This window comes from Melospiza melodia, chromosome 4 (genome assembly GCF_035770615.1).
Source record: "Melospiza melodia melodia isolate bMelMel2 chromosome 4, bMelMel2.pri, whole genome shotgun sequence".
Classification (NCBI taxonomy): Eukaryota; Metazoa; Chordata; class Aves; order Passeriformes; family Passerellidae; genus Melospiza; species Melospiza melodia.
In genome coordinates, this window is record NC_086197.1 from 74656120 (window position 1) to 74670449 (window position 14330).

At 37.0% G+C, this 14330-nt stretch overlaps 2 protein-coding genes across 5 annotated transcripts in view; one reads left to right on the top strand and one right to left on the bottom strand.

Moving 5' to 3' along the window:
- The window catches only part of TMEM117 (transmembrane protein 117), a 188762-nt gene that overhangs the window by 152267 nt on the left and 22165 nt on the right, over positions 1 to 14330 (bottom strand). The window lies entirely within an intron of this gene.
- LOC134418090 (P2Y purinoceptor 1-like) lies at positions 163 to 5898 on the top strand. The gene is made up of 2 exons (XM_063155926.1): positions 163 to 232; positions 4886 to 5898. The coding sequence occupies exons 1-2, from the start codon at positions 163 to 165 to the stop codon at positions 5896 to 5898; spliced, it is 1083 nt and encodes a 360-aa protein (XP_063011996.1).

Sequence of the window (14330 nt, forward strand, 5' to 3'; positions counted from 1 at the left end):
TCCTGACTTACTGAGAGGAGGGGCTTAATGATAAAAGATATTTCCCTTGCAGTTTGAATCCTGCTCTCTGAACAGCTGCCATTGCATATGGAATACTACCACCACCGTGGATAATAAGCAGTACTTGCAAAATAGAGTTGTGATTTCAGGAGGTCCAGATTAATGGAGAGAAAGAACACAGCCTGGAATCTAGACTTCTGTAAAACAGATAACTCCAACTTTTCTAAAGCAGGTAAGAGGAAAGATTTAATAAATATTCATTGCACCTGTACCCTTCAAAACAATGCTTTTTCCTATTTAGTTATTACACACTGATTAATACCTACTAATATGTATAAACATCATATTCTTAAAATAATATTTCATAAATATTATCTTCAGTAGGCAAATTCTTCCACTTTAACTTTCCTTCTACTGTAGCTTGTGTTTGCCATATGCAACTTCATTAACTCTCAAGCAGGGTTCATCAACATAATTTTTTAATGAAAGAAATAGTACTTTAATCACAACACTGATACGTAAAAATAAAAGGAATTGGATATTAGCACCATCTTCTTAGCTAACTGCTTACAAATGTCACAGCTGTTACTTATTGCTCCCACCTTACCAGTAAGTATAACATGCTAAACGCACTTAAACTAAAATATGTTAAATGATCCACATGATGCTCACATTGTTTTATACATCCTTTCGCATCAATTCAGTTGAAATAAAAATGGGTGATCAGATGATTGCCTAACAGGTAAGTTGTTAAACTAAAAATTGCAAATAATGCTTATTGGTTTTATAACAAAAACTAGGAGTCTGTATAATGCTTTGTTTTTGTAAAAAGGTTACACTTTCAAAGCACACATAACAGAAATATTATGGGGTGTGAATGGTCGGAAATTTGGAAAACCTATCTAGTAACTGGAATAGACTTGTACTAGATTCAAGTACAATTCAAAACAGACCTACAAAATTCTCAGAGTAATTCCAGAAAAATAAAACAGTTCATGTAAAATTAGGTCTTTTACCATAAAGAATAGCAAACAAAAAGTAGCAAGGGGAAAAGAGAGTAGATAAAGAATAATATTGCACAAAATAAGCTTTTGACTCATGTTAGCTTTCTTTTTTTGGTTTTGGGGTCTTTTTTTGTTTTTTTTTCTTTACTTCAGGGAAAATTAGCTGCTAATGATGAACTTGTTAAAAATGTAAAATAAACTCTGACAGGTATGACAGAGAAGAACATGGTAGGATATATTTACACATAAAAAATTATATACTTAAAAAATCCCAAATAAATGTGTTAAGCCTAACGGACCTTTGCCAATGCAAGTTAAATGCCATATAAATGACCATAAATTGGGAATTAACTAATAAAACGGGAATTAACAATATACAAAAATCAACACTGTAATATCATAATGTTTCCTAGCTCCACCAGATGTTTCCTCAAAATGTAATTTCTTGCTGGAAGTAAGTCTTTTTATCTGCTCCAAGGCTTTGGAGAGCACATCAACAGTACTAGGGGAACACAGGGTAGCAGAGATGTCACCGTTTAGGGTCCTGCAACAAACCAGGCAGTAACCAACCAGTATTTTTTTTCCAGTCCAAGAGGAAAGACAACTCAATAGGCAGATACAAAAAATTGAATCAAACAGGTCACTTTTTATAAAATTCAAGTTTTTCCAGTATCTTTAGATCGACAGCCCATAAGATTGTTGCACTCATTAAACTGCAGAAGCAGAAACAAGAGAAACAGTAAGTTCTTACCCATGCATTTAGGATTCTTTGTTGTCTTAATTATGAGTGATGGAAACCACAAACTTCAACCATTTCCTGGGCATATTTGTAATATTCTAATAACAAGCTCTTCATTGAATCAGATATATTACTTTAGTTCTGGGTGCACCATCAAGGGATTGCTCTTTCTGCCTACTTAGTGCTCCAGGTCATCTTCATCTATGACTGAAACTGTTCACCTGAAAAATTAAGCTCAATAAATGGGAAGTATTTTTTAACCTTGAAAACCAATTCTACTTTCATCAAAGTTTGGCAAATCTGATTTTAGCCAGTAGTAATAACAACATATGCCACGGTGCTGTTGCTCATTCCACCCCAATACAATATGCTTATATGTGTTGGCTGGCTTTGCTTAAGAATGTATGGACTTAGCAGTGAATGCTGTAATGTTCAGAAAAAGAAAGTTTTCTTAAAATACAGATGCAAAATTTTGGATTCAAACTGTGAAGACAATCTAGTCATATCCTGTAGCTTTAGTTATGCTGTTGGTGCTAAGACAGTAGACAGAAAACTTGCTATTGTCTGATATAAAAAAATGTCACTTCTGAAAATTATTACAGCACATATCTTCTGGACATCAGGGTGGCTCCTATGGCTTCAGCATAGAGCAGGGCATGCTGCCTGTCTTCCTGCATGCAGTCAGACTGCATCTGTGATTGTATAGGCTTTACATTCTTCTGATGGAACACCAAGAGATCCTGGAATAGCACCAAATGGGGGGGTCAAACCCCTTGTGTTTTCCTCTTGCTTATTAAGTTATCTCAGGAAAGGTTCTTTTTATCTCTCCACCTGTTCCTCTGTGTCCACCCTCAAAGTCACTCACTTCAGTTGCAAAGCAGAGCTTCAAGAACCAAGTCTTATTTATGGTCTCTAAGCTCTACTACCATACAAGGAATTATCAGGAGACAGCAGAATTATTTTAGAAAATTCAAACAGGAATCCCAAGGTAGACATGTGGGAAATGCCTACACAAACAGACATATTTTCTAATGACTCTCTGAGCTCCAAATGCACCTTACACAGCTGGGCAGCTCCATCCCCTTCAGCTACAAAACCAGCTTCGCACAGCTCAGCCCTGAGTGCAGCCCAGCAAACTGAAGGTGATGAAGGAGATAGGGAGTTTGTTTTGTTTCAGTCTGTGACTGCCCTAACACAGTTACACGGCTGCACATCCAGACTTTATATGGCCAACTTGGAGCAAAGCAGAGCATGTGGCACAGCTGTTTGCCTCCCTCCATCTAGACCTAGCCCTTGGCCAGAGGCTCAATCAGATTGGGAACCTGGCATTACAATTCCCTGGTGCAGCTATGGCCATACTGTCTGTAGCCAGTTTAGGACTTACTTATACTGCCATTTGTAAGGACTGAAAAGGAAGGCAGAGAGGTAGGAAATGCCATTTACTTCCAAGAACACACAAACTCTAGCCAAGAGGGTTTTAGGAAAATATAAATTTCCTATACCTATTCAAACTACTTTTAATTGAACATATCATGAGAAAATGTTACTTAATGATCTTTCACATTTTAAAGAATTTACAGGGATATCTTATAAATGTCACAAGAAAACAATAACACAGTTTTTATATTCACAAATGCTAAGAAGCAGGGAAAGTATAGCTACCTTAGGTTAAGGTCCAGTGCTTCCATACTTAAAAAAAATACATTTACAGAACAAACACTCTCCATCTGTGAAATACACTGTGAGTAGAACAGATGGTTTTCTATCTACATAATTTCCTGGAAAGTTATTTGACTGCCTTTGTTGCTGAGCTTCTAGAAAAACCACTTTCCTTCCTAATTTTGTTGAGTACAGTCTAAACCACCTTTTTGTCCGGTAACTGAGTGGACCATAAATTTGCAAAGCACAATAATGCAGTCTTTATTTAGAAGGTCTTCACTGCAGCTTCTGTTTGTTATAGTTTGACCCATGTATGTGAACACACCTTTGGAAAAGTATGTATGAAGCTTAACACAAAAGCAAAGCATTACCTTAGGAAAAAATCCACTATTGCCAACTCAGTGGTTGAAGATGTTCCAAAATTTTCAATAAGTCAATAACATTCTGAAAAGGTCCTTTCTTCCACTCAAAGTATGGCCTGTACTGATGAAAATTTTATTCTGTCATCCTATCAAGCACTGGAGTGGACTCTGATCTATAAATTGCTGTTTAGATGATCCTCATAAAAAGCTTCTACTTGGACAGACCTCACAGTCTGGCATCGTTTGGAAATTTGCTAGAAACATAACAAACTGCATTGGTAACAGCTCGTTCTGACAGAATATTCCAGCCTTTGGTTTTATTAGGAGAAAAAAATCATTAGAATTAAGCATGAGACTTAATAAGCAGTAAAAATTTGCTTTGAAAAATACACTGCAGATCTATATTCCACATATTCCATAATGGGAATTGATACAAAGTAGGCCATAAAGTTAGATGAAAAGAATATTCTCTAACGCTACCAAAGCACAATCTTTTAATTCTGGGACAAATATTTACAGAAGAAAATCAAAGAAAAAGGTTTTAAAAAGCATTTTGTGTAGCCCTTTAGATTGAAAAGTTTCTGTGGCCTTCACTAAAAGCAGAATTCTATCCTCATTTGTTTTGATGCTGTTTTGTGATCTCAGTCACAGCTCAGTGCACAGCTGCGCACATGAAGCTTGCCCCTAGGCCCCATATGGATGCTCAAGGCAATCAAAGCAATGATGGAATGAGCATGGGCCATTGCTGTCCTTCTGTCACCTCCTCTGCTTTTTCCAAAGATAGATTAGTGGCCAAGGGACACTGCTCTCACTTGAGAGTGCACACTTTTTTTCTCACATCCATCATACACTACAGTAAATAGCAAAGAGGAAAGTACATAAAGCTTCCCATATAAGTTCATGAAGATCTGCTTGCGTGGGTGTTGTAGAGTAAGCTGTGTTACCTACTTGGAGTTTACATTTCTTTCAGATAGAGGAGAGAGTCTGTACATTATACTATGCTCTGAATTCTTTTGCCAGTTCAAACACACTGAATTTAACTTACAATTTTTGAATTTTAAATGCAATGTATCCAACTCTGTTTTTATTTTAAAGGTTGTTGGTATCTCTTTTCCCTTCAGGTGTACCCCCTGGACAGATGATGAATGGTACATGCAGTATTTTAATTTGCAACAGAAATCCTAAGCTGGAGTGGTACTGTTATTTGCTGATTCTGGTTTGCCTTTTCACTTTATTAACAGGATTTCTAGGCAATATACTTGCACTACGACACTATGTTTACTGCATGAAGACATGGACTACCAATACCATATTTCTCTTTAATTTGGCACTGTGTGACTTTACTTGGACTCTTGTGGCACCTTTTTCAGTATATTGTAATATCCAGAAGTTTGCTGTCTATTTCAGTCAAGAGTTTTATAACATCATAGGAGTACTTTTTAGTATTAATATCTATGGAAGTGTGTATTTCCTGACACTCATCAGTTTTGACAGATACATAGGTGCTGTTCATCCCATCAGCTCACTGACATGGTGGGACAAAGAAAAGGCTGTGTTTTGCACCATCGGGGTTTGGATCTTCATAGTGATTGCATCGGGGCCTGAGATTTACTACACAGTTGCAGCTAGAAGACAGCACAGCCTCACGGATCACTTGGATAGCACTGAAGAGCCTATACAATTTGTCGTGCCATTCACATGCTCCAAAATTATACTGAGATTCCTAATTCCAGCCACAGTCATCTTTACATGCTACATGTTGACTCTCAAAGCATTACTGCAATTCAGTAAACGCCAGCAAAGAAGGAACAGATTTGTTAGGCCACTCTTACTGATTTCAGCTGCTATGGTTGTGTTTGCTGTTTCTTTCATACCTTACCATGTCATGATGATGGTGATACTAATTTACAGAATTAGTTGTCAACCACCCTGTGGGAACATGGGCACATTAAGTGCCATTTACAAAGTCACAGAGATCATCTGCAGCATCAACAGTTGCCTTGACCCAATCATTTTTACAATAGCAAATAAGACATTCTATGAAAGAATTAAAAGTATAAAATGTCATCCCAAATGCTGTTGTCTGACAGGAAGGGTAAGGGACATCTCTCTGTCCCTGAGAACTATGACTTAAACTCCAGTGTACAAAGACTTGTATTTCCAGCTGCTCATGTGGCTTTGTGTCATCAGACCTATTTCATATTTGGTCGCCCACATTGTACAGATATCTCTTGAATAAGCAAGAATACACAGAAATGCAGAGTAAAACTTGACAAGAAATACTAGCAACTCCTAGCTTTACAGAATTGGCATTTTAAATATTGTTGTCATACCCTAATTTATTGTGAAATAATACTTCTATCTGTATGTACATGCAATATGGAATTAAAAATGATTAAAAGTTCTAAGTAGCTCCTTTAATTCTGGGAGAGAAAAATACAGCAAGATTAAGGGCAGGCAGTGTTGAGGAGCCTCCTTACAGTTTCTGTGAATTATTTCTTCATCAGTTTGTAAGTGCTGCTGTGATTGTGATTGTGCAATTAATAACTGTCAGAATGCTTACAGCTGAACTGCTTGAGCATTTGCAGAAAGCTTTCTACAAGTACTTCATTTTAATGCTGCTTTCTCCAGAGTTCCACTGGCAGTGGAACCTCATTAACCCAGGAAAGTACAGCACATTTCCAAAAACAAACAAACAAAAAATAAATAGTAAGATAAAGTCCCTGAGGATAGTCAGAGCCACAGTGAATCTGCTCATGAAACAATCAAGCATGGATTAGAGAGCTGTGCTAAGCCTTCTCCCAGGCAGCAGGGGCTCCCTCCAAACCCGGGCAACCGCAGTTGTTTGTTATTAGTGCTCTGCTTCAGGGGAGGCACTTGTTCTGCCACGAACTCTGAACTCCTCAGCAGGGAGAAGTCTCCACTGGAAAAGCCCTGAAATGCAAGAAGGGTAAGAGATGCCACTGCACAGAAGGCTTCTTCTCCTGTTCCTTTGAGGTCTTAGCATCACAGTTTCAGGACAGTCCAAGATAATTAGACTACAATACATTTTAGTCATTCAACCAGCACGACAGCCATCAGAACATCCACCTTCAAGAGTCATTAAATATATGTTCTTTCACATCACACTGTACAGGCAAAATAATCATGTTCCAGTAATCAGCCACCTGCTGACTTGTTTTTGTGCCAAGTTCCACACATTACCTTGTTAATTATGAAAGCCCATGTATCACTGAGCACGTTAACTTTACTTTCAAAGTTACTGATGACAAAATAGATTTTAATATACTTTGTACAGTCTTAATTCTTTCATTTCCACTGTTTTAAATATAATTTTCTCCTTGTATGTATTATAAAATTATTCTATTCTATATGGGTATTCAATGTCTCTTGTTCTGTTTCAATTGTATTGACTAAATATACGAAAATACAACCTAGAATTTTTTTTTAATTATCTGTAACTGTGAAAAGAAAAGAATCCAGTTCTGATAATCTGAAACCCTTTACAAGTGTTGGGATGTACTATTACACTCACAAAATATCACAGGAAAATTGCATGCCTATGTGTACTTACTTCATTCTAAGTACTGCTTCTTTCCTTTGATAATTCTCAATATTTCAATTTTTCTTACTTTAAAAGAAAAATATTCTTTTTTTTAAATATAATTGTCTATTGGAAACATGCCTCCATTTCTGCTTGCCTCCATTTCTGTGTCCACAAGTTCCATAAAGCTCATTAATGATCTATCAATAAAGCCATCTATAACAGAGGTCCCAAGATGCTCACACACATAAGAGAAAAAGGGGAGAAAAAAGAGAGTAACAACCTCATGCTTCTAGAAAAATTAGTCTCAACCAACCCTGAATAATGAAGAACAGAAGGAAAAAAAGCAAGTAAAGGCATTGCTACAAAACACATCTGTGCCACGGCGCCTCTGCTGGCTGTTCTCCCAGCCTGGACACCTCATACAACACGCTGAGTCTAAAAGCACTGCATAATCTTAAAAAAATAATCCTTCCATCTCTCACCCCAAGATATTCCTGTTTCTCATGATACTCAGCAGTGAATATACTCTAGTAGCTGATAAGGGTTCTAGACATTTGTTTTCCTGATTATAAATGGTTATATAATCAATTAAACACTTTTTAAAAGCATTTTTGTTCAACTCGGCTGATCTAATGCTCATGTTGCCCTGATTGAAACCAAAGGTTTTCTGCAAAGTAAGAGTTAAAAGGCACAAGACATCTGTTCATGTTTACTTGCTTGTAATTTCACTTTGAAATACATGCTCCTAAAATGTTTTATTATAATATTACCCCGATAGAATGACACAAACAAATAAAATTATATGTTTATTCCATTTTGCTACAATAAGTGAACAATAAACTAAGCAGCCAAGAGCCAAAGTAAACATCTTCTACTATGAAAAATATGTTGCAATATTGGTTTCTCACTGATCTTTGTTTGGATTAAATCTGAGGACATGGTATCCAGTTAAATACCTAACTATTCTGAGTTTGAACACATTATAGTATATTGTAATAATGTATTAGCCTACAAAACAGACTGCAAGGTCTAGGTAGCTTTTGTGTACCTTATCTAGACATTCTAACATCATAATACATTCAATGAACACAAGAGAGACCATGGCCTGAAAGATTTGACCTTTTATGTACATGCTCAGCTATTGTCAGAGAAACAACTTTCTCATTTACTATTGTACATTCAGCATGGTTTTGTAAGCAAAAATTATTAAACCAAAAATCTCTACATTGAAGAGATAAATTTTGCTACAAATTTCCCAAAGTTGCTAAGGAAAACATCTTTATATTCTCTATTTCTCTTTGTAGTACTTTACTTGTTAAAATAAAAATGTTCAGATGTTCCTTAAAGTTTGGTTTTCTCTTCGATATACATAAATGAGTGTATTCCGGTATCAAAGTTTTTCTTTGCATGCCTCAGAATCACCTCACTTGGCAAAAAAACTATAACAATACCACAATGTTATTAAAATACTTCACTGCTGTAAATTGCTTTAATCTGCGGAAGTCAAATCTCTTCAGACACAAGAAAAAATATGCCTAGACTGATTCTACAGCTGGAGGAACCACAGCAGAGGCAGGTGATACGGCTAAGTCCATCCTCTGCCTCGTAAAGAAATGCAACTTCTCTGCTCTTGCTTTAGAGAGACATCCAAGACTCTGAGAGGCCAAGTCTCCCTGGAGTCTGCAATCAAGAGATGATGGGGTGTGCTGGCCTCCTGCAGGAATCTATCAAACCTACAGCTCTCCCAAGTTCTTTTCAGGACTTCAGCTTGGCACTTACCAGCTTGGTCCCTTCCAGTTCACATGACTCAGCACAGATGGGGCTTCCTCCAGCTGGGAAAGGTGAACCCTAATCAGGAGCACTGCAGCTCTCAGCTTCTGCAGTCTAAGGTAAAATGCAGCCTAATGTCACAAAGGGCAACAGCCAAGGTCTCAGCTACTGACCCAGCTGGAAAACTGATGTCCTCACACAGAACACTGTGTGCTAAGACGAAGGGAGCTCGGGATCTCGGGTTTCCCACCAGTTCAGCCAATGCTGGTCAGAAGACTGATGTCTGTAGCCAGATGTCTTTCCACTGGGCTTCTTGTGCAGCCTGTCTTACCTGTTTTTGGTGGTCTCAAGGGCCTAATCTCAACTAATCTGTGTGAGTGCACACAGGTGAAATGCACAGCCCTCTGCCTTCCTTAGAGAAATAAATGCCATTTTAGAAATGCCACATAGCCTTTAAAGATTTCTTGCTATTTCTCAAAGAAGGAAAGAATAGAATTTTTCATAAGAATGCACATTCATCTTTTAATACCAAAACAAGAAGAGGAGGATTGACTTTTGCTGCTACAAGGAAAGAGCTGACACTTTCTTTTCTTAATGGATTAGCCAAAGGCAGGAAAGAGCCGGATGGTGATGGTCAGTGCCGTCTGCCAGAGCAAACCTTGCAGGAGGGTCCTGAAGGCACCACATCTCTGCTATACTTCATGCCATTGCTGCTACCCAGAAACAATACTTTAGGCTGCTGATTTGAAAGAGTTGTAAAAGGCAGATATCCTGGGAAGGCCCAAGACTGTGCCAGAATTATTGTGTAGGCAGGTTTAATTCTGAATTTTTCTGCACCTCTCAATTTCCATTATAGAGATTTAGCCTATAATTTTAATTTTAGCCTTTACTATTACTGATTTTATTACTTCAAGTTTAGACAATTGTGCTGATGCAGATAAAAGGAAACTTGTAAAAATAGATATTGATTTCCTGTAATGTTTTAGAACATTTTTAAATGAAGTAACTGAAAACCCTGCATTAGCAACAGAAAATGCTAACGCATTTGTTCCTGAGATTTTTTAATTCTATGTGACCCAATCCCAGGTTACAAAACTAACAGGAAAAAATAATTCTCTTTTTAAGTGGCCTCACTGCATAATTAAAAAAAAAAAAGTTAGTTAGAGGACATGTAAGTATTTAATTATATTTTTGCACTCTTTATTCTTTTAGAATTTTTAGCATTTTTTAACTGCCAGACCTATGTAAGCAATTTCATGATCCTCATAATTTTTTAAATTTTAGAGCCAAAATGTTTAAACATCATATATGTCGTTCTTCCAGAAACTACATTTTCCTTCTTTGAATTCTTTGGAATCCAAACCTTGTAACAGATAAAAGAAACACAGCAGTATTTATAGCCTGTGTAATGTTGATGCTGAACTCTGAAGGGAAGTGCTGAAACTTCTGTTCTTCAATACCAGTTTACTGATGCTCTGCAACAACTTGTCAAAATAATCAGGGTTTTTCTACACTGTTTGTTCTTTTCTCCTGAAGCCAATTCATAAGCTTATTTTTAATAGTAAATAGAACTGCTTACAATGTATCTAATACACAGGCTTTTAAAATAAACATTTATAAAGAATTTTGAGTCAAAAAACAAAGCAGATTAAGCATGAGGTTTATTTTTTGTCTTCAATAAATATTTGCAACTCTGCTGTCTCTTATGGAGACTGTGACTAGATCTCACATTGGACAAACAGGCACCCCATTGCATTACTGAGCATGTCTGTGTTTCCAGTGCAAAAAGTGGAGAATTGGTTTTTTTGGGACCAAGAGGAAGCACATTCCTGTGACAAAAAATGTTCTCTAGCTCACAGTGGAGTACAGGGGTATGCACATAGACTTCTTTTCTGTAAGCTATACACAGGATGCACCTGTATATACACCCAGATCAACACCTGTCTGAGGACCAGGAAAGGATACAATCAGTTAATCCAGTCCTATGTCAGAATTAGTATGGCCAGCAATCTGCACAGATCTCACACAGGAAGGCTGATTATTATTCTGCCAGACTTCGACCAGTCTTACATTTAGCAGTTGTAGTTCTAACAAGTGACTGTTTGAATGTTTGTCGCAGTTTTGTTTGGGGTTTTTTGTTTTGGTTTGGGTTTTTGTTTGGTTTTTTTTTTTTATGTTGGACTCTCCTTCAGACTTCAGACAAGTGTACAAACTCTCATTAGGGATGCATTCCACCTTAATTTACTCCAGGAATGGGTTTTGCTGGTGTTAGGTGTATGACTGGACTCAATTATCATAAGTCTTTTCCAACCAAAATGATTCTGTGATTCCTAACTTTACATAACGTGTGGTTTGTTAGTTCCACCACAATTTCCATGCCTCACCTTCCAGCAGAAATAACTAGAGTCCTGCTCAGATGGGATTTTGATTTATCAGAGAATGAGTGATAACAGATCTGTTCTTTTCATGCTGTGATAATGGTTACAGCAGATGAAGTCCAGCTGGTTTATAGCAGGGGTAGTGGCTGCAATTACAGTCTGTGTAAACAATTGGCCAGAACCACAGTTATCAGAGGAAAATTAGCTTTTAACAGCAATTCAGAGAGAAATAATTATCTTTCAACAGAGGAGCACCTTCTAGTGGTCTCAAGTGAACATGGCAGCTAGTTAAACAGTTCTCCAAAAAAGGAGAGCTAAATGTGCTAAATAAAGAATAGCAATATATATTTCTGTACACTATTTTCATTATTAAATTCATTATTCATTTAAAAACAAAGGAGAAAAACCAAGCTCATATTGGAAAAAATTAAAATATTTTTCAATTACAATATTTTCTACTCCTCCCCTTCTCCTTGCCAACCTAATAGTTTGCTAGCTTTTTATACAGTTACCTTGAAAGAGTATTTTTGTATATTTTACTTGCAACCTACCCACCCTTTTGCTTTCTTAGTAATGAAAATTTGTCTTCATTAAACACCAGTTCCAAAGGAAATTTGCCATAGAAATATTACTTTGTTCAGTTTCACGGGTTATTATAACACAGTTTCTCCAGCCAGAGTATTCCTAGTAAGCATAGTTTTTGCAAAATATTATTTGTCCTGGTTACTCTTGCAAATAACATAGTATCAAATGATTGAAAATCCATTTTTTTCCTAAGTTACTATTAAATATAGTGGCTATGACAGTTTAGTCTAGTCTGTGGTCTCTTTCAATCAGTATGTAGTAGATAATCCTTTTTGGACACAATTATACAGTGTAAATAATACAAATGAATTATGTCCTATTTGTATAAAAGCAAATTAATAAGCAGTGCTTAATATCATGTCATTGCAGGATACTTGTGCATTGGTGCAAGCTAACTATATGAAACAGATTAATACTTAGATTTTCATGACATTTCTCTGAATTTTGCAATTGAGGGAAAAATGTCAAGTGCAAAACCTCAGATTCTCAGGTGATTAAAAGAAGACATAGCTATTAAATTTTTGACTCTATAGAGAACCTGACTTTTTTTTTTCTGAAGAAATTTTTCAGAAACTTCAGCCCAAAACTGAAATAAAAAATTTTAACACACGAAAGCTCATTTTGTACCATTTTGTATCGCTTTGGTGGCGCCATTATAAAATAGGTTTGTTGAAACAGTTAGTAATTTGGCATCCTTGATACCCAGAGTTGTGTCTGGTAAGCTCTGGGTAGGCACAGGCTGCCTGGGCCAGCTCTTGGCACAGCAGCGTGGCCCTGAGCTCCGCAGAGCCCCTGATCCCTGCAAGGCAAGCACAAACACAGCCTCAAGAGAGCTTTGCTTTTTACCTGCTGCCTAAGAGATGGAAATCTGCAGGCATCCCCAAGAGAGCAGCATTCCTGCTTTACTCTCTGAATTTAGACAAGTCACACAAAAGTGACCTCTAATTTAGATAAAAATTGCTCCACCTTTGGCTGCCACAGAGATAAAGCTCATGGGATATAAACCCCAAACCACTTCAAAGTCATCTTAGCTGGAACCTAGCAAGGATAACATGAAGCAAAGCGGTAGACATGGAGAAAACTGTTTGTAAATACCTTTTTATTTGCTGCATGGAAGTGATACAAAATTGAATGCTGTGCTAAGCCCTGAATTCCCCAGATCAGGAACTCCACAGACATTCCTTATAAAATGTTAGTTTTCAGTTCCTTCTCCCTTTTCTGTACCTTTAGCACATTACACTGTCAGGTGTGAATTAAGATCCATATTTTTTGTCACTTACATCTATTAGCAAAAGAGATAGGATATTTGTGAGGTTTTGTTATGTAAAACTGCAGTCCCTCAATCTTTAGGCCTTTTACTCAAGTAATTTAAAATTAAATATTGTTGCTGCTGTGACTCTCTAGGAATGTTTTTCTTCATCTTGCCTCATCTCTTTGCTCCCTCACTGCCCTAATTATTTTTTTTCATTATTTGTTTAGCATGTTTGACTTTACCTGAATCTTGCACAGATTTAATTTCTTTTTTGCTTTCCTATTAAATGAAAGAGTGCTTCATAGTAGACAGACATTACATCAGTGTCACAGAAAGAGAAAATATTTAGTATGTACATAAGTGAGCCTAAAAAGCTCTATACAGCTGGCCACTTTGAAAGGTCATACCCCAGTGGTGCAGATGAAAGCAGAATTCAAGGCTCTGCTGCTACCTCTACTCAGATGTCCAGCCTGCTCCTGGGAGACTCCTTTCCCACATACAGGCACCAGGGACAGTGTGAATCCTCAAAGCAGGAGAGTTTCTGCTGCTCCTGCCAACCCCTGGCATGAGTTACTCAATGGGGAAAGGGGCATTGCCCCTCCTGATGAAAAAAGAAGAATGCAGAAAATCCTGTTTTCCAGCATCTGAAATTAGGGCATGTGCCTCATGTCTCAGCAATCACATTTAGAAACTCTGCATTTCTGGCCTACCTGTGTCATAGGGAACAATTACTGATCCTTCCTCCTTGAAAGTCATCTGGTTAGTGAAGACATTTACAAATTCTTTTTACTTTTGCCATATGTAAAATATCTATGAGAAATGCATACACCACACCTACTATTTGCTAAATAGTTCTTATATCCTGATAATGTATTCAAAATTTTTTAAGGACCAGAACAGGTTGAGGGTTTTCTTTTTTATTCTGGAATTAAATATATATATATAGTTATATTTTTATATTTTTATATTTTTAAAAAACAAATGTTATAAGGCAGGCACACAGGCAGGGGAGTGCACAGGCTGGATTCAGGGGG

Coding starts and splice junctions, on each gene's coding strand:
- LOC134418090 (XM_063155926.1), top strand. CDS start 163: ATGGAGAGAAAGAACACAGCCTGGAATCTAGACTTCTGTAAAACAGAT. Junction 233..4,885: donor CTCCAACTTTTCTAAAGCAG/GTAAGAGGAAAG, acceptor TTTTCCCTTCAG/GTGTACCCCCTGGACAGATG.